This window comes from Carica papaya, chromosome 1, assembly GCF_054855325.1.
Source record: "Carica papaya isolate Zhongbai chromosome 1, ASM5485532v1, whole genome shotgun sequence".
In the NCBI taxonomy this organism is placed as follows: Eukaryota; Viridiplantae; Streptophyta; class Magnoliopsida; order Brassicales; family Caricaceae; genus Carica; species Carica papaya.
The window spans coordinates 10,787,343-10,814,975 of NC_142309.1; the positions used below are offsets into that span (position 1 = coordinate 10,787,343).

General features: G+C 33.9%; 1 protein-coding gene across 1 annotated transcript in view; it reads right to left on the reverse strand.

Moving 5' to 3' along the window:
• Nucleotides 1-14,194, reverse strand: part of PEL1 (Eukaryotic release factor 1 (eRF1) family protein) — a 61,744-nt gene extending 47,550 nt beyond the window's left edge. Inside the window, exons 1-6 of the mRNA XM_088219164.1 lie at nucleotides 13,984-14,194; nucleotides 13,787-13,869; nucleotides 13,585-13,660; nucleotides 13,019-13,093; nucleotides 12,869-12,925; nucleotides 367-412 (exon numbers count right to left, since the gene is read on the reverse strand). Of these exons, the coding sequence (XP_088075290.1) occupies nucleotides 367-412; nucleotides 12,869-12,925; nucleotides 13,019-13,093; nucleotides 13,585-13,660; nucleotides 13,787-13,869; nucleotides 13,984-14,034 (388 nt within the window). The 5' untranslated portion in view covers nucleotides 14,035-14,194. The remainder of the gene's footprint in view (nucleotides 1-366; nucleotides 413-12,868; nucleotides 12,926-13,018; nucleotides 13,094-13,584; nucleotides 13,661-13,786; nucleotides 13,870-13,983) is intronic.
• Between the last annotated feature and the right edge of the window lie 13,439 nt (nucleotides 14,195-27,633).

Consider the following 27,633-nt stretch of genomic DNA (forward strand, 5'->3'; position numbering starts at 1 on the left):
CAAATGACCTCTTTCACCTTTCTACCAATCAACAACATCAATTTCACCAACAACCATGGTTCAAAATCCAAGGACCATAAAAGTAGACACGGCCTTTTCCATCATAAGACAAACATACAAATGGAAAAGGACTTATAACTTTTGTGTAAAAACCAATGCACCAAAGCCTTGAAATAGGAATTTCACCAAGAAGATGAAATATTAAGCAAGGAAATAACTTCGTTAGTATATTAGTATAGTTAACGACCTATAGATATAAACTTTATTTTTTTAATAAAAAAGTACAAACTTTTTTCAATAAACAAATACGATTTTTATTAGCGATCTGTTTGCAGCTTTAAACCTAAGAAATTCAACAACACATACCAGAAGCCTGTTTGAGTACATCTAGCGCCAATGAGTCCCAGACATCCTACAGTATTGAATAGACAACATGCCATTGTCAGCAAAAGAGAATGGTTCGGGAATTGCAATTCTGAAGTGTAAATAGAGCAAACAGCGTAACAATTGGCAATATTTTGCCAAACATCAGCAATAAGCAATACCAAAAAAATACAAGACGAAAAAAACAATGCAAGTCTGTTACAGCTAAAAAGGACCACTTCACTGGTCTAGTATATTAGAAAGGACCCAGGACCCAGGGAAGACACAGTTTCAGATGCTCCACTGGTTCTACAAAAAGATACAGAATCTCCTCTCTGTGGTATCCCCAAGAAGCAAAAAGCAAAAAATTGATATCTAACAAACCTAATATTTCTCTCCAACCAAATAAACTACAAAAAGAAACCCACACTAGAAAGATTTAACTCCTTCCTCCTACTGATACCACAAAGTGGAGAAGAAATGAAAGCCTCAACATGAGAAAAGGAGACCCAAGAAACTCCAGAAGTGTCAAATAAACATGTTCAAAGACTGCAAGACATAACAAAGTGGCTGCAAAATTCAGCTGCTTTGTAACACATCAAATCCAACAAGCATCAGGCTAAAGGATGATTAGGTTGAACTATAAGCAAACTGTAATTATTCAGCAGATTCAAAACTACAATACAAAAAAGTTACCTTTCGAGGGAGTTGGAACCTCTCAAAAAAGCTCAGTGAAAACATCATTGCAAATAGAGGGATTACATAATAAGTAGGAAAAGAAAGATTTGCAGATGAATTTGCTACATAATTGCAGAGACCAACTCTACGATCAAAGTCGAAAGAGAACACAACACAATCAAGGAGGTGAATCATAAAAACCATGTCTTCACGATCATTGATATTTCTTACAAAACATATCTCATAAGAAATGATCAGCAAAATAATCCCATAAGAAATGATCAGCAAAATAATCCCAAAAAGAACAAATAGGAAAATTATGGCATTGGGATGGATTGTGCAGATGAGGAAATTGAGTGTCCAACAGCATCAATTTAGGATCTTCCCAAGAAAAGAGAACAAGAATCATCACCCACCCGCAAACTTAGGCGTTGGAAAGAGCCCTATATGCTTGAGATAACTATCTAGGGGCTCCTTTAAGCAGAAGAAGCATTGGTTCTGAAGGCCCAACCCTTCTGATGTAGGTCAAACTTACCTTTAATCTACCTATATGCCATAAAAAGTTGGGCTCCAAAAAGAAAACACCATAACCATTTTGCCAAAGCATTATATATTTTATAATAAAGGTTCCTAGTGCCTAGACCACCATCTATCTTAGACATGGAACAAAACTTTTGATACAGGACAAAGAGAGCTTGAAGACAAATTTGGAGGAATTTTATTAAGAACCAAAACTACGAGATCTCGAATCTCAATAATCAAAGTAAGATATCAATATTTGAATAATAACAAGAAGTAGTCTACTTAATAATTAAGCTTGGGTACCTCACTTGTAGGCATCAAAATATAACAAAAATAGAACAGCTAGAAAAGTAAATAGAAAAATAAATTAAATAGAAAGAATTATGTTCTTTTATTAGTTCTGTCTCATATCTCCTTTTTTTGAAATATACTCACTTTAAAATCTTCTTATTCTGCATCATTCCCTCACACTTGGTGAAAACTCAACCTCGAGTGTAAAATGTCAAAGAAGAAAGAATAGCAAAGTTGGAACTTGATTCAATAATGCCTGAAGCTTGCGAAACTTGAAATTAACATGAGATAACACGAATGTTTCTCAAATCAAGGATTTTGAATGATATACTGAACAAATTGAGAATAACAAAATCTATAAAAGGAATAATAGACAAACTCCCATCGTTGTTGTTAAGAGCCAAAGAATGCAAAGTAATATCTTCATGTGTGGCCTCTTTCCTCATGGAATTTTAACCCACTAGAGTATCTTTATTATCAACAATGGGCAATGTCATTGTTTGCTAATGAATCAAATATCCATCACTAGAAAACTCAACTAGATCAACAGGAATAACAACCTTATCCATAATATTTTTTACTATCTCAATTATCTCATTTGTGTATATACATTCAATATCACCAGTTAATTCTTGATTATTAGGTTGCAGCACTTCCATAAGATTTCATTCAATCACCAAATCATTCACCAACCCAACCTTTTCTCGCTCTTCATGTTCTATTGATATTTGAAATATACGTTCTTGTGTTGTAACTGAAGATACAAATTTTTCTCTATGCCTTTTCATCTTAATTTCATACATATCAATCCTATGATTTATATCCTAGAGAGCTACTTTAATATTTCTTAAAGCAACTTTACAAGAATGAGAATTACCATGTCCTCCTTGTGATTTCTCTTCTCTTGCAGACTTATTTTTCACTATTTTAGATATCAGAAAATAATATTAAATTTTCATTTGATAACATCTTTCATATAAGTAATATCCCTCGAGAGAATCTCAAACACAAATAGCATCTTTATAAAGTTTATAGATCACAAAAGCTTACAACCTTGAAGAATGCCGATTGATTTTAATTTCCTCCACATACCATATTGATTGAAAGTTTCGGATAAAGCTTACTGCAAATCGTTATAAATTTGTAATTAATCCATCTAAATCACAGCACATAACTAAAAGAACTCCACTTATGTCTTAATATCATCTACCGTTCCTCTAATGCCAAATACACGTCGTCCAATATCAACTTGCAAAAAAGTTGATAAAAAACAAGAATTTGAGTCAATTAACCTCAAAAAGTGAAAGAGCACATAAAACCTCAACTTTAGAAAATCATATGGAAGGGTTGAAACAGATAAGGTAAAATGAACCGATTCAAAACGGTTTGAATCGATCAACAGTGTCAAAAACCCCAAAGGCCAAGCACACTGGTAGAGTGAATGGTAATCATGCTCTAACTTTCGATGAACCTCCAACAACGTATCTCCTAGCAAAGAGTTGTCTAGAGGTGATGGTTTCAAAGCTGATGTTGATGTTACTCCTGGTGGTCAGGAAGGATAGGTTCCATCAAAGCGGTTATAAGAGTAACTTCAAGCAGAGACTGTGATGGTTCTCCGTGTCGACGAGCGCTCAAATTTGGTGAAGCAGCCGATTCAGACCCCTCTAAGGCCAAACAAAGGTGCAGTGCAAGACCACCTCTTGGCAGTGACCAAACGACGCGAGAGGGTATGGGGACGATCGAATCAACTCCTATAACCTTCACAACACATGCAATGTAAAAACTTAGCCGCTTAATTAACCTCCCCAATATAAGGGAGGTCTCGGCTTGAAATCTATTGTGGAGTTAAACCAAGCTTTCCATGAGAAATGGTCGTGGAGATCTCTTGGGGAGAAGGAAAAAATGTGGTGGAAGGTTGTACGTGCTAGATGGGGAGATTGGGAGAGGGAGAATAGGAGAATGGGTAAATTTAAGCCTCACAGGCTGAGCCTTTGGAGGAAGATTTGGGATGACAGCCAATACTTCAAGCGCTGTGTGGGTTGGAAAGTTGGAAGGGGTGATGGGGCAAGGTTTTGATATGACGAATGGATGGGGAATTTCAACTTAAAAAACAGATTCAAAAGAATTTTTGACATTGCTGACAAGAAGGATGTTAAGGTAGAGGAGATGTATGAGTTTATGGGGAAGGGTAGGGTGTGGGATGTGAAGGTGAAGCGAAGATTGCAAGACTGGGAAATTGATGAGTACAGTAGTCTGCTTTTATCACTGACAGAAATAAATTTGAACACAGAAAATTATAAAAGAATATGAAAGTTTGATGAGAAGAAAGGTTTCTCGGTGAAATCTTTATACAGTTATCTGACTAAGAAGGATAACAGCCGCAGCACGTCTGCTCCTTATAAGTAAATTTAGAAATCTAAAATTCCTCCTAAAATGGTTTTTTTTGCGTGGGAGGCAGCCAATGAATGTATTTTGACCCTGGATATGCTAAAAAGTAAGGGGAATATGCTGATTAATAGATGCTATTTATGTCATGCTGCTGAGGAATCGTGCAACCATTTAATATTATTTTGTCCAGTGACATACAGCATTTGGACCTCTATTTTGGGCTGTTAGGGTTAAATTGAGTTATGCTTGGGAGTGTGAGTAATGAGTTGTGGACGTGGGTGGGCATTTGTAAAAAGAAACATCATTTGTTCATTATTCCACTTACAATTCTTTTGTTTGTGTGGAAGGAAATGAATGGAAGAGCTTTTGAGGGTATAAAGACTAACTTTACAAAAATTAGAGATAAATGGATTCATACTTTTGGCTCTATTTTATTGGGTCATGACATCAAAAATATTTGGGACTTTGGTATTGTCATAAACCACTTGATTTACATGTAATTAGTTTGTATTTGAATGATACCCCTTTGATACCTTGTGCATAATAATATTTTCCTTTTATTTCAAAAAAAAATTAACCCCTCCAATTGAAAATACACCTACCTAAATAGCATGCATAAACAAAGAAAAGGGAAATAAAAATGAGAAAAAGAAAAACGTCACGGACTTACTCGATAAGTCAATCTCAGCTCTTCGCCTCAACAAAACTTCAAAAACTCCCTAATTTTGAAGAACTTGAAGACATTAAAGAAATTAACAAAGTTAATTCTTAAAGAAAGCAAAAAATTCAAATTTTATTCTTTTCACCGTGTTTACAACTTATGGACAAAAGTTTTTATATTGACTTTTCTCGCAATAGTTCTAAATGATCACAACCACTTAAGAATTAATAAAATAATTTTCTATACAAAATTCTATCTTAATTTAAGTTAAAATTCATACTAAAATAATTATTTAATCTAATTATATAATTAAAATATTAAGTATTTAATACTATAAATGAAATATAATAATTAAATAATACCAAAATAATTAGAAAGATAAATTTCTTCTTTTTCATGTGTTGAATTTGAGTTTGAATTGCCGTAGAATTCTTAAAAATAAAACTCCACAAAAATCACATACTGAAGAAGAGAAGAATCCCTGCTAAAAAAAGACTCCATCCGGCACATGCTTGACATGTTGCCTGCTTGGAGCGGGTACGCATGCAGACTGGAAACCTGCAAGCGCCTTCCCCTGCGTGCAGCCCTGGCACGTGGATGGGCCTATGCACGGCCTGCGCGCTTCACGGACCTGGGCGTTCGTCCTGCCCAGTTCGCGCACCTCCTGGACCGGCTTCTTCTCCCGAACTGTTGAATCCTTCAGCTAGGCCCATCACCTACTTCACAAGCACAAGGCTTTCTGCCTACACAATCTATTTGGGTCATGGGCAGTTATTGTTGAGGGCCTCATGACTGCTAGGCTAGGCGTGCAGGTTGGACACCCTGAACGTGTGAGGGCCTGGGCCGCTCACATGGGCGACCTGTTTGGCCTGCATATGCGCAAGCCAACGCGCACGGATTCCTTGCGTGTAGATTGCTCCAGTTTGCCCTGCGAGAGTGACAACCAATACGTTCCCTGTGGGCCGAGGACCGTGACGACTGAACGGCCATAGGCTTTCTTCCCTAGGCTCCAAGATGTCCCCAAAGGCCCATTCTTCAATCTCCTTTGGCCATTTGAGCTGGTCGGTTTGGGGGCCCATATGGCCGACCTTGCTTGATGGCATTGAGAATCCATCTTACACGATCCAAATTTTTATGGACCGGATAATCACGCCTAGGTGGGCCGAGACTTGCTTCTCGGATGTGGGTTTGCTTCCTATGTCATGTCTTTTTCTGAATTTTGGTTCGCACACTATCCTGATTCCCATGTGATGCACAGTTAATGTCTTGCGGCATGACTTTGCCTCCCGACCATCACGGCCCTCGGCCCGCAAGTGACATACCAGCGATCAGTCCCGCACGGCAAATCAGAGCATTCTACGCGCAAGAAATCTGGGCACGCAAGCCTGCGCATACATAGGCCAAGCAGGCTGCCCACACTAGTGGCCTTAGCCCTCACACGTATGGGGTGCCCAACCTGCACACTCAGCCCAACAATCACAAGGCTTGCAACAATAACTGCCCACAGCCCAAACAGATCGCACAGGTAGAAGACCTTGTGCCCATGAAACAGGTGACGAACCCAGCCGAAGGAGTAAACAGCCTGGGAGAGGAAGTCGGCCCAGCAGGTGCGCGAACTGAGCGAGATGGATGTGTAGGTCCGTGAAGAGCACAGGCCACACACAGGCCCATCCACGTGGTCGGTCGACACGCAGGAGAAGGCGATTGCGGGATTTTCCAGCCCACACGCATACCCTCTCCAACCCGCTAAAAGCTTGCCCGCACAAGTGGGTGAGAGAATCCTCTCCCGCATGCGTCAAGCATGTGCTAGATGGAGTTTTTTTCAGCAGATCTTCTTCTCTTCTTTGGCATGTGATTTTTGTGGGGTTTTATCTTCAAGAATTCTGCAACAACTCAACCTCAATTTCAGCACATCGAAAAAAAGAAATTTATCTATCTAATTATCTTGGTATTAGTTAATTTTTATATTTTATCCATAGGATTAAATATTTGGTACTTTAATCATAGGATTAGATTAAGCAATTATTTTATTATGAATTTTATCCTAAATTGAGATAGATTTTTTTTTAAGAAACTATTTTATTAATTCTTAAGTGGTTGTAATTATTTAAAACTATTCCAGGAAAAGCTTATATAAAGACTTTACCCATAAGTTATAAACACATATTGAGAGAATAAAATTTGAAATTTTTACTTTCTTCAAGAATTAGCTTTGCTAATTTCTTTAGCGTCTTCAAGTTTTTCAAAAATAGTGAGCTTTCTAAAATCATGTTAAGGTAAGGAGCTGGGATCGACTTATCGATAATCTGTGGCATCTTTCTTTTTTTCGTTTTTATTTCTCTTTTCTTTGTTTATACATGTCATTTATGTGGGTGTATTCTCAATTAGAAAGGGTTAATTAGGCGGCTCAGTCACTATATTGCATGTGTTGTGAAAATTACAAGAGTTTATTCGATCCTCCCCATACCCTCTCGCATCACCAAAGATGGCATTGGGCTGATGATTGTCGTCTTTTCTCTCTCCTGATGTCGCTGGCAGCTGATTTAAGAGTTTAGGATTTTCTTTTATTAGTCAATCAAGTTTAGCTTTGTGAAATTTAGTAGAGAAAATTAAGGTAGTATAATGAATTGACTTTAAGTTTTGATGCTAATTGATGTAGGACAGAGTTTGAAGATAAACGTAGAAGAATTTTAATAACCAAAAGTTGGACTAGAATTTTATTAACAACCAAAATTTCAGCCTCTACCGTCTCTCGGATCCTGACTCTCCAGAACTCATCGGACCATTACTGCCAACTCGAGAACTCCGTCGACCAACGAATGTGACTTTCAATGTTATGAAATATTCTGTTGACTGGTTCAAACTAGTTTGAATCGAGTTGATTCACCTTAAATAGTTCAGCCACATCTAGACCTCTTTACGGTGTTTTCGAAACAATTCTTGCAGTTATTAGATGTGCTCTTTCACCTTTTTTTAGGTTAGTTGACTCAAATTTTGTTTTTATCTATTTTTCAAAAGTATATTTGGTGTCAGAGAAATGGTTAGGTGGATTTAGAACATGATTAAATTTCTTTTAGTTACGTTCTATCATGTAGATGGTTCAGTTATAAAGGATGATCAACAATCTAATATATACAACCTCTTTGATAAACATGAACATGTGGAGAAAATTAAAATTATTTGAAATTCATAGTTACAAGTTGTTGACTACCATTTTTTATTATTTAATTAGTTATGTTGATATATTTAAAATTCCGCAAGAATAATAATCTTATATAATTAGAATTATAATAAAATAGTAATTATTTTATTAGTAGATTAAGAATTTTATAAATACCCGAGACGTAATAACCTAAAAGGTGAAAAATTATTTTTTTTCTAAAATCAATATTGTATCATAATCAAAATAAGATTATTTTAAGGTTTAGAAAAAAATTTATCTGAGTATGTCTTGGTATCTAAAAACAGATCTATTGTTTTTCTTTCCATCCCCGACTACTATTTGAAACCAGAAAGGTGGCAATGGCGGAGGACGAATTGACCGATGAACGAATTTGGCACCCGACTTGAAACCAGAAAAGTTGCAGCTGCTCCCGATCTACGTGAAGAGGAAGCAGCTAATCTGTGCAATCCAAAGAGAGAATCGACAACGACGTCTAAAATCGGAGAAGATCGACATATCTGCTTCACGCGGAAGAAGGCACAAACCCGTGCGAGCTTGGTGCGCAACATGTAGTGGGGAGAAGACCGATTCAAGCGATCAGATCTGCGTGCGGCAGAAGAAACCAGATCTTATCAGTTTAAGCTTCGCACATCGCAACGTATGGGGTGAAGAAGAGCTCTGCGCGCGGCGTAGGCAACCAGATCTATCCAGAGAAGGCACCGAGCCGATCTGTGCAGTCCCTGTGGAGCCGAGCCAAGTGAGCCGAGTTCGAGCCGTTTTTTAGCCAACTTCGAGTCGTTTTGAGTTGAATTTGAGCTTTTTTTAGCCAAGTTCGAGTCATTTTTTAATCAAGTTTAAGCCCTTTTTTAGCTGAGTTCAAGCTGTTTTTAAGCCGAACTTGAGCCTTTTGTAGCCGAGTTCAAACCGTTTTTCCAGTTGAGTTGAGCTACTGCCTTACAGATTTAGTTGCAGTTTGCAACACTTTTTTGGTATCCTTTGGTACTAATTAAAAGGTATGTTCCAACTTGAGGTTTTTCCTGTTCCTCCATGCACGTACGCTTCTAGTAGACACCAAGATAACTATTCAGAATTTGATTTGTAAGTTGGTCATGTGTGATATCCCTGAACTAACTTGAAGGAGGTATTGACTATCATATTTTATTATTTAATTACTTTATTAGTTTATTATTTAATTTGTTATATTAATGTATTTAGAATTCTATTAAAATAATAATCTCATATAATTAGAAATCTAATAAAATAGTAATTTTTTTATTAATATGTTAAGAATTTACAAATACCCCAAGTGTAACAAGCTAAAGGGTGATAAATAAAATCATTATTTTTCTCCAAAAATCAACACAAACTTTTGTGAATAATATTTTTTTCAAACAAATTCTTCCACTAATTCGTAATAACACCATCAATCACCTTCAAGTCTCTCACTGATCTACCATCTTCAAGATCTATTTCCTTGATGCATTTCATTCTCGTCCAATTATCCACGTACTGTCATCTCCTTCCTTAAGTCATTTCATCATTGTTATCTGCCTCCAACCAATCTCCTTTTTTCACAAGAATCTCATCAAATTTATTTTTTAGGAACGAAACTCTCAATAATGATACTCATAAAGGCATCATCCGAAGCCAACATACTTAGAATAAAAGTCTCCTCAAAATTATTATTTTTCCTAGCTCCAATAAACGCAAAACCTGTATGCTCCATGATTTCAATTTGCTCTTGGATGTGGATCTTCTTCATAAGCTTAATGTTACCAAATAGTGGTAGACACTATCTCTGCCATCAACCTCAACAAAGTCTGACCAACAACCCCACCGAATCCCCATCGATGACTTTGCAAAGATATTACGTATCATTTGTCGAGACCACTCTAGAACTACCATTGGTTGGTCATATCTCCTCCCTAATCATACGAGTAACACTAACACCACATCCAGAACCAAGGCGGCCTCCAACGACTCCCCATCAAAAGCTCAAAAGAAGTGGACACGTAATTCCTACACTCCTATCATCGCGTGTGGGCTTTTTGTCTTGAAAACTCTCTCTGATGAGTTAACATGATCCTAATGCTTCCCTAGGAACACTCCCTTCCCATTTTTGAGGTCCTTATTGGCATATTTGAACTCCATAACTTATTTTCTATCTATTAATACATTTTTTCAGTAAAGTCGGTATTCTTTGTGCTTCTAAATTGGTAGGTGTATTCTATTTTTTAACTCACTGTATCATTGTGGTTTAAGTTATTAGGTTAATTTATATTAGATCATTATTTAATCTTTGATTGTTCTTAAAAAAAGTAACAAAAAAAGTATTTTCAATATTTTTTGCTACTTGTTTCCACTCTTTAATTACTTATCTACCAGATTTATACCCATACCTCATTCTTATCCCATTATTGTCGCGCATGACATGAACATTGATATTTTCTTTTTTTTAGAAAATAAACATTGATAATTAAATTATTTGACCTCAGCGAGCATCCAAGTAGCTTTTTAATATGCTCTACTATAAGCAATAGGCTTAACCTCTGTATCTATTTGTTTTATTTTTATTTTTATTTATATTTTTATCATTATCTCTAAATGCTTGCTCCACTTCTAGACTTGAAATTTCAAGTTGAGGTAAGCAAACTCCAGACCTGGCAAAATTACATGCTAAGTTTGATGCAAGGTTTGATGCCCTAAACAGACCAATTCAAGGAAAGCATGGTAACTTTGGAGCACAATGGATAGAGATGTCAAAAAATGCAAATACTATTAACCCAAATATGCTTTACAAAGCTTCGTCCAACTAAGAAACTAAAGTTAGGATATATGTATGCCCTCAAAACATGGAAGCCGAGAATTTAGAGATCCTAATCGAATCCTCAGTATGAGCTTCTTAGGTACTCACAGTATTGGTATGAATATAGGCACAGGTATAACCATAATCTTGAACCTCAAGCAATTAAAGAGACCAATCCTTGAGTCATAATTCTTTGTCATAAGTCAACAGGAACTAAAAAATTTACATCCACTACCTATTTCCTCCCTCATCATCGTCATCGCCACCAATCTATAAGTCAAGTCCAAAGATGGACCATATCGACACAAAACATGGTAAAAAGTCAAGACTGAAAACCGAACTGTTCCCTAGTCTTTTAATATTTATATTAAATCTTGTTTGAAAAAATACTTAATGAATTTAGAAAATTCAAGAGGGAAAGTTTCCAGTTTAGCGGTTACTTTTGGTTTTTTTGGTTTATTAATATTAATTAATCCAAAATAAAATATTATTTAACCACTCTAGATTGGAACCGGACCGAAACAAAACAAACCAATTTTCTTGGTCCTTAATTATTTTGACCAAGGACTGGATCATATCTATACTATGCGTCAGTCCGATTTGGGTTTCCAATCTGAACCGAATAATAAACATCTCTAACGATCAAGTCTTAGATTTGCAATGGACTATTAGTATTTAGCCTATTCATAACAGCTATTCACAAAAAAATCTTAACCTTAGAGGAAATTTTAGCCTTCCAAAAAGCACTGGCAAAAATCTCATTACAGGTAGAGGATGAATGTGTAAAGTTGAAAAAAGAGATTTGCAACAAAATATATTAAATAACTCCAAAGACCAAATCCTACCATATAAACTTAAAGAGATTCTCTAGGATCGAGAACGTTAAGTAAAGTAATCATCTCTTCATATTTGTGATCCTTAATGTTAAGTAAGGAAGGATTTGCAAGAGGGACATCACCAATTCATAAGTCCTTCAAAACAAAATATGAGAGCCATTATCTACTTTAAGTATGGTGAGAGGGAGAAACATGTCATAAAGTTGCAAAATAGCCTTCCAGAAGCACCTATGACTGAAAATGCTTCTAAACAAAGAGTCCCAACTCGTCTTATGCATCCATACTTATTCTTATCCCTTATTCCAAACCAATGACCGGGATATTTTAGTGGTAAAGAGGACATCTTAGACCCATAAGTCCAACAAAGAGCTCAATGGCGGTGTGAGGGCAACCTTGTTTTTGGATAGTAAGATACTTTATAACAAAGCCCCCATCCTTCTGAACTCACAGTACTACTACTTAAAGCACACTCTGCACCAACTCAATTAATCTCTAGAACATTATCTCGCCTCATATAAAACAAAATCGTTGACAATTTTCCCAATTCTCTCATCTAGTCAAGCTAGGGAAATTGATTACGAATAGGGAGATTGGCCTCCCTTCAATGTACATGGGCACTTTAAAAAGCTATTTGCCTTCTTTATATAGAGATTGATTAGTTGTTCTTTCGCAAAGACTAGCTGGCCTTTTTGCCATTTACATAGAAGATATGGAATCATATTTTTTTAGACCATTCTAATAGGATTTCTTTTCTATCAAAAAAAATTATAAAAAAAGTTCTACATTAGCAATAATAGTTTTCAATTGGATTGTGGTTAAATTAGGGAACTCAAGGCTTTGGAACTTATTCCTAGTTCAAAGACGAGGGAAACTCTATCTATTTTATGAATGTCATGGACGGAAGGAAATACAAAAACTTTTGGGAGGTGAATCCCCTTTTTCATAGTATTCATTATGTTTGCTTTAGGTTTCTAAACCTATAGACTCATTTTTCAAGTATCACTAACAACAAAGATCTTGTAGATCTTGTTAATATTTCAATGTAGCTAAAGGATACTTAATGCACATGGGGGACAACCACCGCTAGCTTGCAAATGATATATTCCAAGATATAGGATAATTTCAGATATATAACAAAAACTAAACAAAATATACCATACCTTTCTTAAAACAAAAGCTCGTTTCAAGTCAATTTCCAAAGTATGGAATGCTCCAATCTGCAATAAAGAGGTATAGCATTATGAATCTGAACAATTTTACTCAAGTTCTAAAATATTCCAGGAAGTTGATCCTAATCTTTTTGCACCTACCTTGACGTGTTCATTCTCTAATATATTCTTTCCACGAATTCTCAAGATTGATCCTTCTTTATCATAATCCACGTCCTATGAAAATGCCAATACTTGTGAAAATTTGAGTTATCTTGATACAAGTTCAGGTTGGAAGATCATAATTAAATTTTACATAAACATGTCAAAACACAAGTCAGAATCAGGGATTCCAAACCAAGGACAAAAAGAATAATATATGTTCAGATGTAAGACTCTCTTAATTAAGCTGCCTCCATCACAGACATGAAAATTACAAATAAAACAACACTTGGTAGAAATAACAATGCATTGCTAGTGTATAGTTTGGAAGGGAAAGAAACGATGAATCAGGATATGCTTGGTTTTCCTGACGTCTGGGAGCCCCATGAAAGTTCTCCGTTATTCTGAACAAAACTCAAATCTCCCAAGAAGAGTACATTATATGCGTCGAGGAGTTGCAATTTGAAAAAATTTAAGCTACATGCATTAGAACAAAGGAGAAAGAGAATAGCAAAACATCACATTCACCAAGGAGCAAAACATGTTAACAGCCTAAATTTCTCTACCTGGACTTTTATTTCCAACTTCAGCCTGATACGCTCAGCTTCTCTTCCTCCAGAGGCCATTTCTCTTAGAATTTTCCTGTTATATATGAAAGCAAATGATAGCTATAAGCAGCCCGATAGCATAACAATGGAAGAAAGTAAATAAAACGAAATTTGTAAAGCAACTGAGAAAAAGATATTGTTTGGTTGAATTACAGAGCACCTGAAAGTAACAGCCACAACAGTATCACCTATAGCAATCAAATTATAGGCAAACCAAAGATCATCAGGATCCTCAGGAACCATCTGCACGTCAATTTAGCATCAAACAACGACGCCGCCCGTTTCTTCCCCGGGAAAATTGGATTCCTCCCACGAAAAGCATATATTAGGTGAAATTATAGAAGGAATAAATTTTACCTTGACGCTCCCAGAGCCTCCGGGCACGAGGTCTCTTCGCACGATTTTCATGGCTTCGCGGGATGTGGAATCCGATCGTCAGTGCCTCCCTATTGCAAAAAATAATTAAGAAGTGAAGTTTCAGACGAGCACGGTAGGAGCACAGAAAGTTTATACGGGAGAGGGGATGAATCGTATCGACCAGAGCCAAAAGGTCAAACTTTTCTTAACGTATTTGTATCTTTTGTTTATATATTTTAAAGAAATATATGTAATTAGTTACTAAAATGCATTAATTGAATTTTTTAATATAAATTATTAATTTTCATTAGAAGTTCAAATTATATTATATTAAATTATTAATTTTCATTCAACATATTGATATAAAGTTTAATTCAACACATTATATTAGTAGTTGAACTATTTATGTTTCTAATGTCATGTTAAAATTTCTAAATGATGAAAAATAAATACAAAATTCTCTTTATTATTTGATGATAATTATGTTACATAAAAGTCCCTCTTGAAACACATTAATGTCATACTTTGAGTATAATTAGTGTTTATAGAGTTCAATTAAATTTTAGTATAAGAATTAAAATTTAATCAAATGTAATCCTTAAATCAAATTAAGTAACTGAGTATAAACTGTACACTAGTCTTGCTTCATTATAAAAAATACTAGATGAGGATGAATACTAAAAGAGGAAAAGCAGTAATAATCGTAGATTTTATTATAATTATATTAATTGGATTAAGAATTTTGTATATTATTTAGCAATTTTAAATAAATATTCTTAATCTTAAAATAAAAAAGAGTAGATATAGTGTAATAACTGGAAAGGAAAAAAAAAAGAAAAATTGCATGTATGTATAGATGTATAGGTAGGGTGGGAAGTTTAGAGGTGAAACGGCGTCATTTGGCGAAGAGGGAGAAGAAACGACGCCGTTTGGAGAAGAAGGGGAGGAAAACGACGTCGTTTGGAGAAGTGTAGGAAGGAATGACGTCGTTTGAAGAATGGAGAAATGGACGATTGGGATGAGGTGAAATGGACGGGCAGGATGAAAGGCTGGTGGGGTATAAATAGGAGAAGGGAAAGGAAAAAAAAAGAAAAGGAAAAAAAAGAAAAGGAAAAAAAAGAAAGAAAAGAGAGGAAAAGAAAGAAAACAGAGAAGAGAGAGATCGGGGGCAGGAAGAGAAGGTTCAAGAGAGAGAGAAAGAGCAGAGTTGGATTGGAGAGAAACGAGAAAAGAGAGTGAATAAGAAGGAGGACTGAAACGGTGCGAGCTACGGGAGGAAGGAAGATGGAGATAGGAGGTACGTTAAAAATTTTGAGTTCTTGTATAGGTGTGGTGTGATTTTAAAATTTTGGTTTTAGGTTGAGAAATCTAGGTTTTAGTTAGGATGTAGAGTGATTGAACTAAGATATAGAGATATGAGGCGGTGTGGATGGCAGGTTGAACAGTGGAGACGTTCAGAGAAGAGACCGCGGGAAAAGAGAGGATGAAGACGTTGGAGAGTAGGAGAGGTCCGTGAGAGAGAGTGGATGTTTGTGTAAAATGAGTGTAAGCACATAGTGAAGGTCACGGGAAGAAAGAGTGAACAAGGAGATTGGTGAGTGAGTGAGATCCGGGATGGTGAGGAGAGTTTGTGTGTGTGCGAGCGGGATGCACGGAGGAGGCCGCGAGAGGAGAGAGAAGGAGGAATACATTTGGTAGGTGTTCTGTGAGAGGGATGAGTGTTGGTGATGGTGAGTGTGTGAGTTGTGATATTTTGAACAGGTTGTGGGAGGTAGAAGAAGAAAGAAAGCAGGACGTGAGGTCCGTGAGAGAGAGGAGAGTTCATGACAGTGCGATAGAGTGGGCTGTGAAAGAGGAGTTCGGCGTGTGTGAAGATATTCGAGGGGAGAGGCGCGATATGACCGTAGGGGGAGGTAGGTTAAAAAGGGAGGAGAGTGTAGATGTTAGAAATTGGAAAAATAAAGGAGAGGCCTGTAAGGCGTGGTTTAAGGTATAGGAGTAGGGGGTGTGTTGGTAGTTGTGTGGTGTGAGTGTGTGGGTTGGATATAGATTGGTATAGCTGCTGTAAATTTAAGGGTTGACGAGGGAACATTACTGACGTATGTGTGAAATGTTAGCGTGTGTCATATAGAGAGATGTGTGTAAGGTCGATATACCGGGTAAAGGAATCGGGGAGTCTCAAGATAACATGGTAAAGCGAGTACAGGATGGTGTGGTCCTTGAGTGGTAGCTTTGAGGGATGCCGATATCGATGTCGCTACCAAGAAATAATAGGTTGATCGCCGATAGTGGTGATGGTCGGGAGACCCCAACGGGCAAGGAGTTCGGTCGCCGATGTTGGTGACGTAAGATAATGATATCTGTGTGGGTGTGTGGCCTATTATGGGTCGAGAGGTAGAAGATTGAGTGTTGGCTGCCAATGTTAGTGATGAGTGAGAACATTTGTGCTCATGGATTGACTTCGGAAGGCGGTCACATTTGATATGCAACATAACTAACTTACCAGGATAAGTTGAGTTGGTGTAGTTCTAGAGTAGTGTTAAAGCAGGACTTAGGTTGTATAGATAGGGTACCTATGGGAATACTGAGTTTTCTGTTGTTGTATGTGCTATTGGTAACCATAACTAGAGTTTCGAGATAAGTTAAGGATGACTAGTTCTATGGTGATTCTAAGGTATGGCTTAGGTTATATAGATGAAACACATATAGATATACTGAATTTCTTGTTATTGTATATTATATTTGCAACTTGATTTTTAACCGTATTAAGTTATGTGAATTCACTTTTTATCATTAACAGATGGAGTAGGGATGGAGTCAAGATCTGAGTTGCTGGTTTCCGAGCCTAGTATATAATGCTACAGGACAAGGATTCTCTTTATGGGCGGATTATAGTGTGTAAAAATTTATATTAGTAGGGATAATACCTACTAGAGGTGTATGAGATTGTTTTATCCTGCGATGTATATGTAGAATTGCAAATTTATACCGAGTTTGAATAATGAAGTGTGGACAAGTTTTTTTTTGTGTGATTGATTTGGCATGAGACTTGCGTGTTGGGTCATGAAATTGTCTTAGATTGCGGCGTTAAAGGAAAAAAAACGGAACGTTACATATAGGGACAAATCTTAACATAAATCAAACTGTTTTGTATAGTTTAAATTATAATTTTATATTTAAAAAAACTTAAATAAATAAATTTAGTCTTAATACATATGAACTAGTTTTTGATTAAATATTTTATTTTTTATTTTAATAATATTTTATATTTAGAAAAATTAAATAGTTTATCTTAAATTAAAACTAAAAAAAGAGATTCAAAAGTTAAAATTAATATATATTAATCAAATCCAAGTTATATTATTTAAACTATAATTTTATATAAAAAATTAAACTATTATTATATAGTCAACGTAAGCTAAAGAATTACTATCTCTTATCATGTATGAAATTATAAAAATTTGAGATAGAAAACAATCATTCACATATTTTGTCAAATATTTAATAATATGAAAAATCGTCACATAATGAAATATATAAAAAAAAATCAAACAAAACTCAAATTAAAAAAAAAATTAAACTTTAATTATAAACTAAATACGCATATATAAATGTACTAAGAATATAAAAAAGCATAATGAGACAAAAATTTAATTTTCAATAACTATTGTTATAATTCTAATGTATCTCCTTTTTTTTTTTTTTGATCAACTTTTTATATATTTTTTATTATGATAATTCCGTACGGAGTTTTCTTTAATTTAATCTTGATTTATTTTTATTATTATTGTATATTTTAAAAATACTGTTATTTGTAGTGTTTCGAATTTAAATTTAAAATAACTGCTGAAAATTAATAAAATTTTTTAGTATATTATTAATTGGTTGTGACTAAAAAAAAATCATATCATTACCAATAGACTTTCTATATCCAACTTGATTAAATGCATATTTTTCAACCTTCAAATTTTTTTGCTTTTTTTTTATTATTATTGATTACAAAAATTTGTCTAAGATTTTGAATCTTTTCACACCTAAAACATTTTTTTTTTGGTAAGGTTTTGCTCCAATGGCTAATTGTTTTCCACAATAATTATATGGCTTTCTAAACATTATTATTATTTTTATTATTTTTGAAATGATTACAAACTTTACTAAATTATATTTTAACCTCCTTCACAAGTTTCACTCTTGCTACTATTTTTAATAGTTTCAGGAGAATTGTCAAGTGACATAATAATCAACTTATTTCTCCATCATTTGGTTTTGGGTTAAAACATGAGAATTGGTTGTTTTCAAATGATAACTTGTAAAATGAATAAAAAGTTTATTATCATAAAAAAAAACATAATATTATATAATTGTATGATAAGAAGTGAAAATACTAAATTGATTTATGCATTACTTTAAAATGTTTTTAAGTTTAGTTTTTGGTTACTGTACTTTTAAAACTAGTATTATTAGTTTCAACAATTAATGCATATTAATAATATTAATAAAAGTATTATGCTTAGGATTTTGATTATGGAATTATAAATATTAAAGACCACTTGATTTTTAACATGTAAATTTTTTTAAGAAATTAAAATTCAAACATATTTTTTAAAAAAGAAAAAAGCTTCCACCACCCTAGACCTTTGACCACATCAGAAACCCATGTTTGCTTGCTCTTTTCTCCACCAACTCACACTCTCCGGTGAGGCCGACGAGCATACTGGTGGTGGGTGCCACGATCCACAATAGCAACAACCCAGATTTGGATCCGAATTTAGACCAGTTCAGATACTATGGGTTACGAGTTCGCTCGGTTTGGAGCAGGGTGCTTCTGGGGGGTTAGAGCTGACATTTCAGCGATTTGCGGCTGTGGTGAAGATGGCGGTGGCACCCCAGTTATGGAGGAAGTCAGCGAGCGGAGTCTGGGTCGGACGAGGCATCGCACGTTGTACCCTTCATCATGAGTTTGCCGCATGATCTGTCGGCCAAGAGTGCCGGTGGCACTCACCACCAGTATGCTCGTCAGCCTCATGGGAGAGGGTGAGTTGGTGGAGAAGAGAGTGAGTCAACATGGGTTTTGAGGAAGTCAAAGGTCTGAGCAGAAAGAGTTTTTCTCCCCTTAATTTTACGTTTTATTTTTTAATTTTTTATTCAAAGTAAAGTTATTTTTACACGTTAAATAATACTCTAGCCAAAATGTGATACATATTTAATCCAAATTCATATAATATTTCTACTAATGGTGTTATTATGCATTAATAATAGGAGATTAATATAAATATTTTTAAAGTACATAAATTAAAATTATAAAAAATTAAATGAACTCAGTTTCTTCAGTCACGTGGCACACAGCTGAACCACCCTATCTATTTTTATAACATACAATGGTTAAAACTAAAACAAAATATAATTAAAAATAACATTAAAACATACTCTATTTAATAATATTTATAAAATAAACATTATAAAAAATAAAAAATTAACATTTAAACTAATTAGAAGATTAAATAATTTCCGTTGTAATAAATTTAAATACAAATCATGTAGATATAAAATTTTAAAGTATTAGTTACTTCGCTCAATTAATCATAAATATTTTTATAATTAAGCCAATTTAAATTATAAATATAAAATCATAAATAAAAAATATATATGGATGAGATAAATATATCAACTAATTTATACTTCACTTGTATATGTTTTAGTTTATAATTTTTTTTATTTAAAAGTAATCTGTAATTTATTAATTAAATATTTTTAATTACATAAATTTAGTAAATTAATAAATAACCTACCCTTATATGCGTATCTTTAGTTAAAATTAGAACTTGTCAAAGGCAAAGTTGTTACAATAATAAGGTTGTGCAATATGAGGTATAGTAAAAGATGACAAAGGAAGTCACTAATTGATCCAAACAAGCTTAATTAACAAAGACATAAATTTAAAAGTTAAGAAAGAAAGTAATAAATGAAGTTAGACTATTAGTTATTATATTTTTAATGAAAGTTTTTTAGAATATATAAATACATAAACAGGTTTGGAAAGATGAGTTTTACAAAATTTAAGTATGAAATCAACATATTATAACAATACAAAAATAATAATTCAAGTAATCTTACCGCAATTAAGAACATAAAATAAAATATAACGAGTTATATTTAATAAGTTATGCATTGTGTTACCGAATTAATTAGTTGGGTTTAATATGTTCAGTCAAAACAGGTTGAACATAACTAAATTATGGACGATCTGATATAAATTACACTAAATTATACGTCTACATTGCAAAAGTTAAGATACAAATTTATATTAAAAGTCAATTTTAAATTTAATATATGTTTTTTTTTTTAGTAAAATTTATGATTGCTTTGGAGGAAATTTACATTAAGGCACATATAAAATAAAAACGTAAAGACTAAGAATTAAATAAATAAATATTAGTGAATAAATAAATATATTAAATAATAATATGTTAAAAACTAATTATTTTAAATAAAGTGAGAAAATTAAAATTATTATACTAATCTTTTAATAAAAAATTGTGAAGTTTGAATTTCAATAAAGTAAAAACCAACAAAATAGGAATTTCTGATACCATAGTTGAAGGTTTTAAAATTAGAGCCATTATTAAATTAAGTACGAATTATTATTTAAAAAATTGGTTCTTGTTGATTTTAATAACTCTCTAGTGGAGTATCCAAATATCCAATGCGGATAACGGTGGTTTTGCAGGATTTTTTTCTTTTTCTTTTTTAACACATATATATAAATTTCTGAGTAAAGGTTTTGCAAGAAGTTGAATATGGGAAGAAAGAAGAATTAACTTTAGTTGGTTTAATTTGAGGTGATCAACTTTGAAATCTGTGTTCTTTAATTCTATTTCATACTGCGAATCTCGCAGTTGTAATCTCCTTCGTTTTTACAAAGGATTTGATCATAACAAATGAAACTGTGACATAACAACTTCGATTTCCATTTGTTTCTCGTATCTGTCTGATTATTTATTGATCTTCTTCCTTCTCTGAATTCCTATCTGAACCCTAAACTTACTCGTCGGATCTTCCAACCGGGACACAATTCTGGAAACAAGACATTCCCATTACTGAAATTGGCAAGTAGATTTGCAAAAATTAAGTAAAACTTTTGTTTTATGCATCGCTTACCATGCAAAATCCGATTTCCTGTTCAACGTCACTTGTATGTTCTGGTAATTTGAAGCGTCTTCTTGCTTTTTTTGCTCCAAGAGAATCCTTCTCCATTAGATTGCCGGTGAGGTGAAGCAAGGATAATTGGTTGTGTATCATGGACCCCTCGATTGTCAAGCTCCTCGAAGAAGATGAGGTATTTTTCTTATTTTACACTTCTTTTTGGTTTGCTAAGTTGGAGATTTTATGACTGTTTTCAATTTGCTAAATGTTCACAGGATGAGTCAATGCATTCAGGAGCAGATGTGGAGGCATTCCAGGCTGCTCTTAATCGAGATATAGAAGGGGATGCGTCCACATCTCAGCCATCTGATGTGAATAGCGGCGTTAATTCCACATCTCAGCCATCTGATACAAATGCTGGTATGAGTTTCAACCATAACTGACCTTCCACGTGGTACTTTTCTCTCTTATGCTACGCATGGGGTTTTTAGTTAATTGATTCGTTTGGAGTTTTTTTTGATGATGTTGCTGGTGTAAATAAATCATAAACCGTTTTCCAAGAACACGGCTGTATTCTGCTTTTCTGGATTGAAGTGGCCTAAAGCTCACAGCAGGTTCATTTTCTTTCGGCCCAAGGAGAAGACTATAGGTGCTGTTTAGGCTATGATAAATTGAAATAATCATGGAGTTTTATCATTTCTTAATCTTTTAGACCCAATGATTTGTTGATGTTAACTTAAAGAATTGAGTCAAACAATAGAAAGCTACTTAGCTCTTGGATGTGTATAAGAACCCAAATACATTTTTTGGAAATATATAAGAACCCAAATACATGTAATGTGCATATTTTCAGTATGTGGGTTCGCAATCACTATTGCATATCTGGTCTATTTGGTCTGGAGTACTGGAATATTATGGGTTGATAGATGGTAACTGGGAAGGATCATTTCGGTATAAACTCCTCTTATAATGTTTTGATTGTGGAAGGAAGAGAATGATCCGTCAAATTGATTGATTCCCAAAGATTGTTTTTTATTTTTTGTCAGACACTATTTACAAAAGCTCTTCCCTATCAGAGGACAAAAGCAAGATTAACAAGATGTTTATCATGCATCAAACAAGCGCAAACTATAATATCTCATACTTTGTCTAGTTGTTGAATGGTGCTTGATTAACAAATTTTATCTAGAATTTATTATATCTCTAATGGCAGAGCAGCACCCAATACCATGCTTAGTACCATTTCTTTTTTTGCTTTGTTATTTTTGGGAAGGTACAAAAACCAAACTGACTAAGGATTAAAGGTGCAAATTGTAGAGTTTCTGCAATCATCTGGACAAGTGCAGAGTTGAGTCTCAGCTTAGTTGGTGTAGATTGGCATTGTATGTGCTGAGTTATTGTGATTGTTTAATCTTTTGGACAGGTTGTCTGAATATTTTCTGCGTGTGATTGTTTATGATTATTGAGGTGATTAATGATTAGCTATTGTTATTGTTACTGGTACTGCTATTATTATTTATATTTCTTGGTTTAGACTATGCAGGTCATGTCTATAAGGAGAGCCTTGAAACATATGTTGTTTAATTCAAGATCTTTTTACCTAAGCTCTTTGGGATATGAGTCAGTTATGTTGAGTGCCAATAGATCACCATGCAGGGTTAGTTGCTTAACCTATGCAGCTGAAAAACCTTTTATCTTTTGATTCAAAGATTTGTCAAGCACTCCGTGGCTGATGCCTCTGCCAGTATGCAAACAAAGAAGCTTGAATCACAGATGAAACTCGTATTGGTCTAAATTTTAGTTTGGAGGCTAGAGCAGTGTATATTTTTGCTAGTGAAAAAGGATTAAGTATCTCATATATACACACATCTGTATATATTGAGAAGATTCAAGTATCTCAAATATACCACCTTAGGGTTTTAAGCCCTACTGATCGTTTGGTTGCACAGTACTACCTGACTTGGGTCTTCTAAGATACTAAGGCCAAAACTTGCAGTCTGCTAGTGCATTGTTCTCCAAACAATCTTTAGGCCTGATTATCAACTAATCCCTTCTCAAATAAAATGTTTTTATATGAAAAGAATTCAATGTTTATTACTAAATATAGTTCGATTATGTGAAATCATATTTAATGTAATACCAACTTTGGTCCTTTGGCACCTATCATATAAATTACTCTTTGACTGTGATCAGATTAGATTAAATATTTTATTTAGCAGTAAGATCTTCATTGGGCATGACCTAAAATTATTGTCCTTTTCCAAACTCCTTTTAGTTTTGCCAAGAGATTAATTATCCATATAATTAATGATGTAAACGTCTATTAGATTGACTATTTATTTAGCAGTAAGATCTTCATATAATTCATAGTTTGCTATTAGATTGAATATTTATTTAGCAGTAAGATCTTTATTGGGCATGACCTAAAATTATTGTCCTTTTCCAAACTCCTTTTAATTTTGCTATGAGATTAATTATCCATATAATTAATGATGTTAACCTCTCACGGACAAACTATGAATGGAACATTTATGGTTGCCTGCATGCAATCATTAATTATATTAAAAAACATTACTTTCCCATAAATAGTGACATGTGCTTTGATCCTTGAGTACACCCTGTCCCTATCAAACTTGCGATGTAAATTAATGTTAACTCTTGGATTTTTTTTGACGATAAATTAATGGCGCACCTCCATATCTGTATATTTAATTTATGATTTGATTTGTTTAGAGTAGTTTTTTCCCTACTAGTAGTAGTTAGTTATCTCCCTCCAATTAGATTTTATGAGATGACTTCTTATTAGATTTCATATTCTATCTGAAGTAGGAATTGATTGGGGAGTATAAATATCCTTGTAATCTCTATCAAGACAAATCAGTTATTGAATATACTTTTTCTGAAATTTTTTCTTAATAGCTTTGTGATTTAGAACACACTTCGACAGTTTCATAGTCACTGGTAAGTAATGGGCGATAGTGTTTTAACTAAGCTTTAAGGTGGAAAGATTAATAAGGGAGAGAGAAAAGGAAAGGTGGGGGAGAAGGTAGAGGAAAAGAGGAAAGAAGGAAGAGAAAAGGGTTGAAGAAATAATGAAAAACCAAAATTTAAACAGAACAATTTTGGTTTAACCAAAGTAATCATCCTCAGTACGTCCAACGTTCTTATATAGGCAAAAAGGGAGGGTCAAAAGAACCAACAGCAATCTTGGAAATTAGACGAGTTGGCCACTATCATTGTCATCTCTCATCCAGTCAGAGATGGGACAAGATAGCAACTTATGGTTGCCGCCTTCTTTGGCCACCGTCTCTAGATCCGTGAGAGGGCACAAGTTGGAACTTGCAGTTGTGTCATTCCACTAGTTTTTATTTTGGTGGTGACTTCTTTCCACTAGTTTTTATTTTGGTGTGGACTCCTTTCCACTAGTTTTTATTTTGGTGGTGGCACCCCCTTGGTACTATGACTCAATGATACGTTATACTTTTTATTTTTTATTTTTTAAAAGTTCTTTGTGCTGGTTTACAGACCTGTCCTATATTCCCTAGTGCTTAGAGTTTAATTGTGCCATGGTCACCGAAATCTTGAGTGCACAATAAACTCTATTTCTTACACCCTCCTTGTTTAAAATTCTAGTTGAGATTGCTTAGAGTATTGGAAAAATCATGAGTGCTTCTTTTTTGGTTAGATGTTGGTGAGAATAGTAAGAAGCGTCTTTTGAATTTGGAGGTATGTTGCATTCCTAAGAAGGATAGGGTGGCTAGACATAGGGAATTTATTGTTCAGCAGCACTCCTTTAGTAAATGGTGGTAAGAAGCAAGTTTAGGCTATACCAAAATGGTTAGGACACTAGAGTGAGTTCTTCCATCTTTCGTAGACGCCTTGTAGAGAGCAATTACTTACATATATGTTTCATGTCGTCTATGTGCAAGTTAGGGTAAGGGATGGTTCTCATTTTCTTTTGGGAAGATTTTTGTTGGCGGACAATACACTACTTGCATCTCGTTTTCATAGCCTACTAGACCATAATGCTTAATAAAATTAATATTAATGACTTGCCTCTGGTTTGTAAACCCCAAATAGCTTTTTGTCATGATGTGTGCTTTTTTTTTTTCCTGATGAGAATTGAAGATCTTGTCACTGGGCGGTTATCTGAAATTTCTGATTCCATAATCTACTTCTTCTCCTTGTTGCGATTTCTTGAACGACTTATTTTATGAAAATAGATTACAACTCATCAAATGGAACTGTTACATTTGATCTTATTAAAGAGAGCTCCAATTTCATATTTTAAATTAATATTTTGACTTATTTTATTAATAGTAAGTATTTCTCTTTATATAGAGGTTATAATTCTTATTTACAAATGTTAATTTATTTTGAAATTTAAATCTAATTAGAAATACTTTACTAAAAATTGGAAATTCTACACTATTTAGAAATAAAATACTAATGAAAAATACATATTGTTTAGGAATCTAATATTAATTAGAATTCCAACTATTTAGAAATTTAATACTAATTAAGATTTCATATTTAATTGAACGTCAATTTCTTATTCTTACTGTGCGTTCCATATTTGCATCCATAACATTATTCTCTCCTGGTTTTCAAGTTTGTCCTCAAGCTTGAAATGTGAATATAGTTGTCTTGTTGTTCTTTCTTGTTATCTAGTATTACATTCAATTTCGAAACAGAATAGTCGTTTACATTGGTGACCCGAAACAAACAGTTTATCAGAGTTATAACACAACCTTTTTAACATCATTTATGTCATCTCTGCCTTTGTTAATTTATTTATAAATGTAGATGAAGCGTTATCAGATTGTGTCATAATGTTGTTGCCATGTGGAATCGGTATTTTTCGAACTGAATTGTTAAGATTGGTCATGAATTGAGAATGATCACTATAATTTTGTTTGATCATATCTCACAACTGCTGTTTTCTTTCAAAAGTTCTGATCATACTCATTGCATGAATAAGAGTGGTAGATGATTGCATTTCGACCTCTAAATGGAGGAAATCCATTAATCCTATCGTGAATAAACTTATATACAGATCAACTCGAATAAATTTGTTTGACCGTGCCAATTTTTCTTGAAACTGCCTCTAATACTCTTCAACCGGCCCTGTTTGTTTCAAGTTCACCAGCATTCCCAATGGGTTGCTTCTGGCTGGCGGTCCAAACCTTAGCGAGCAGTATTCCTTGAATCCAGCCCAATTGATTGTGAATTGTTCGGATTCTAATTGATAATACCAAAGTTGCACTTCACCAAACATGTGGAAGGCAATTAATCCCACCTTATCTCCTTTCGGTGTGTGTTTATAGGCAAAAAATTTCTCACACCGATATAACCAGATCAGAGAATCTTCAAAATTGTCGAAGGTTGGAAAGTTTGATTTAGTGTAGTGAGGAACAACTACATTACCTGGATGATAGTTTATGCCTTGTGAACGACTTCCAGTGTGAAACGCTTGGGGCGGTTGTTTTTGCGAGTTATGACAACTGGCAATTCCTTTTGAAACAGTTCGCATATTTCGACCAATTCCAACTAATATCTCCTTGAATTGTGAGGATAATTCTTGCAGCTGACTGTCTAAGTGTCTTTCGAATTCTGCTACCTGTGTTTCGTTTGCGGCAAGAGCTTCCTTTACCGTCAATCGTAGATCTTCCTTTATTGCAGAGTCGCCCATTGTGTTAGACTCTGATACTAATTTGTTTTGTTTATGAGACCAGGATCTTGTTGCTGGGCAATTATTTGAAATTTCCGGTTTCATAATCTGCTTTTTCTCCTTGTTGCGATTTCTTGAACGACTTATTTTATGAAAATAGATTACTGCTCATCAAAGGGAGCTGCTACCTTGGATCGTTAGAAAGAGCTCCAGTCTCATACTTTAAAATAATATTTTGACTTGTTTTATTGATAGCAAACATTCTCCTTTATATATAGCTTACAATTGTTATGTAGAAATATTAATTTAATTTAAAATTTAAATCTAATTAGGAATACTCTACTGAAATATTGAAAATTCTACATTATTTAAGAATCAAATACTAATAAAAAAAAATATTATTTAGAAATCTAATACTAATTAAAATTTTAACTATTTAGAAATTTAATATTAATTAGAATTGTAACTTGTTATAGATGCAAATATAGAAAGTGCAGCAAGAATAGGAAATAAGTTCAATTAAATATGAAATCTTAATTAATATTATATTTCTAAATAGTTAAAATTTTAATTAGTATTATATTCCTAAATAATATATATATATTTTCTATTAGTACTTGATTCCTAAATAATGGAAAATTTTCAATATTTTAGTAAAATATTTCTAAATTAGATTTAGATTCCAAATTAGATTAACATTTCTAAATAAAAATTATAACCTCTATATAAAGGAGTATGCTTCATATTAATAAAGATAAGTCAGAATATTATTTTAAACTATAAGATTGAATCTCTTTTTAACGAGATCCAAGATAGTAGTTTCCTTTGATGAGTTG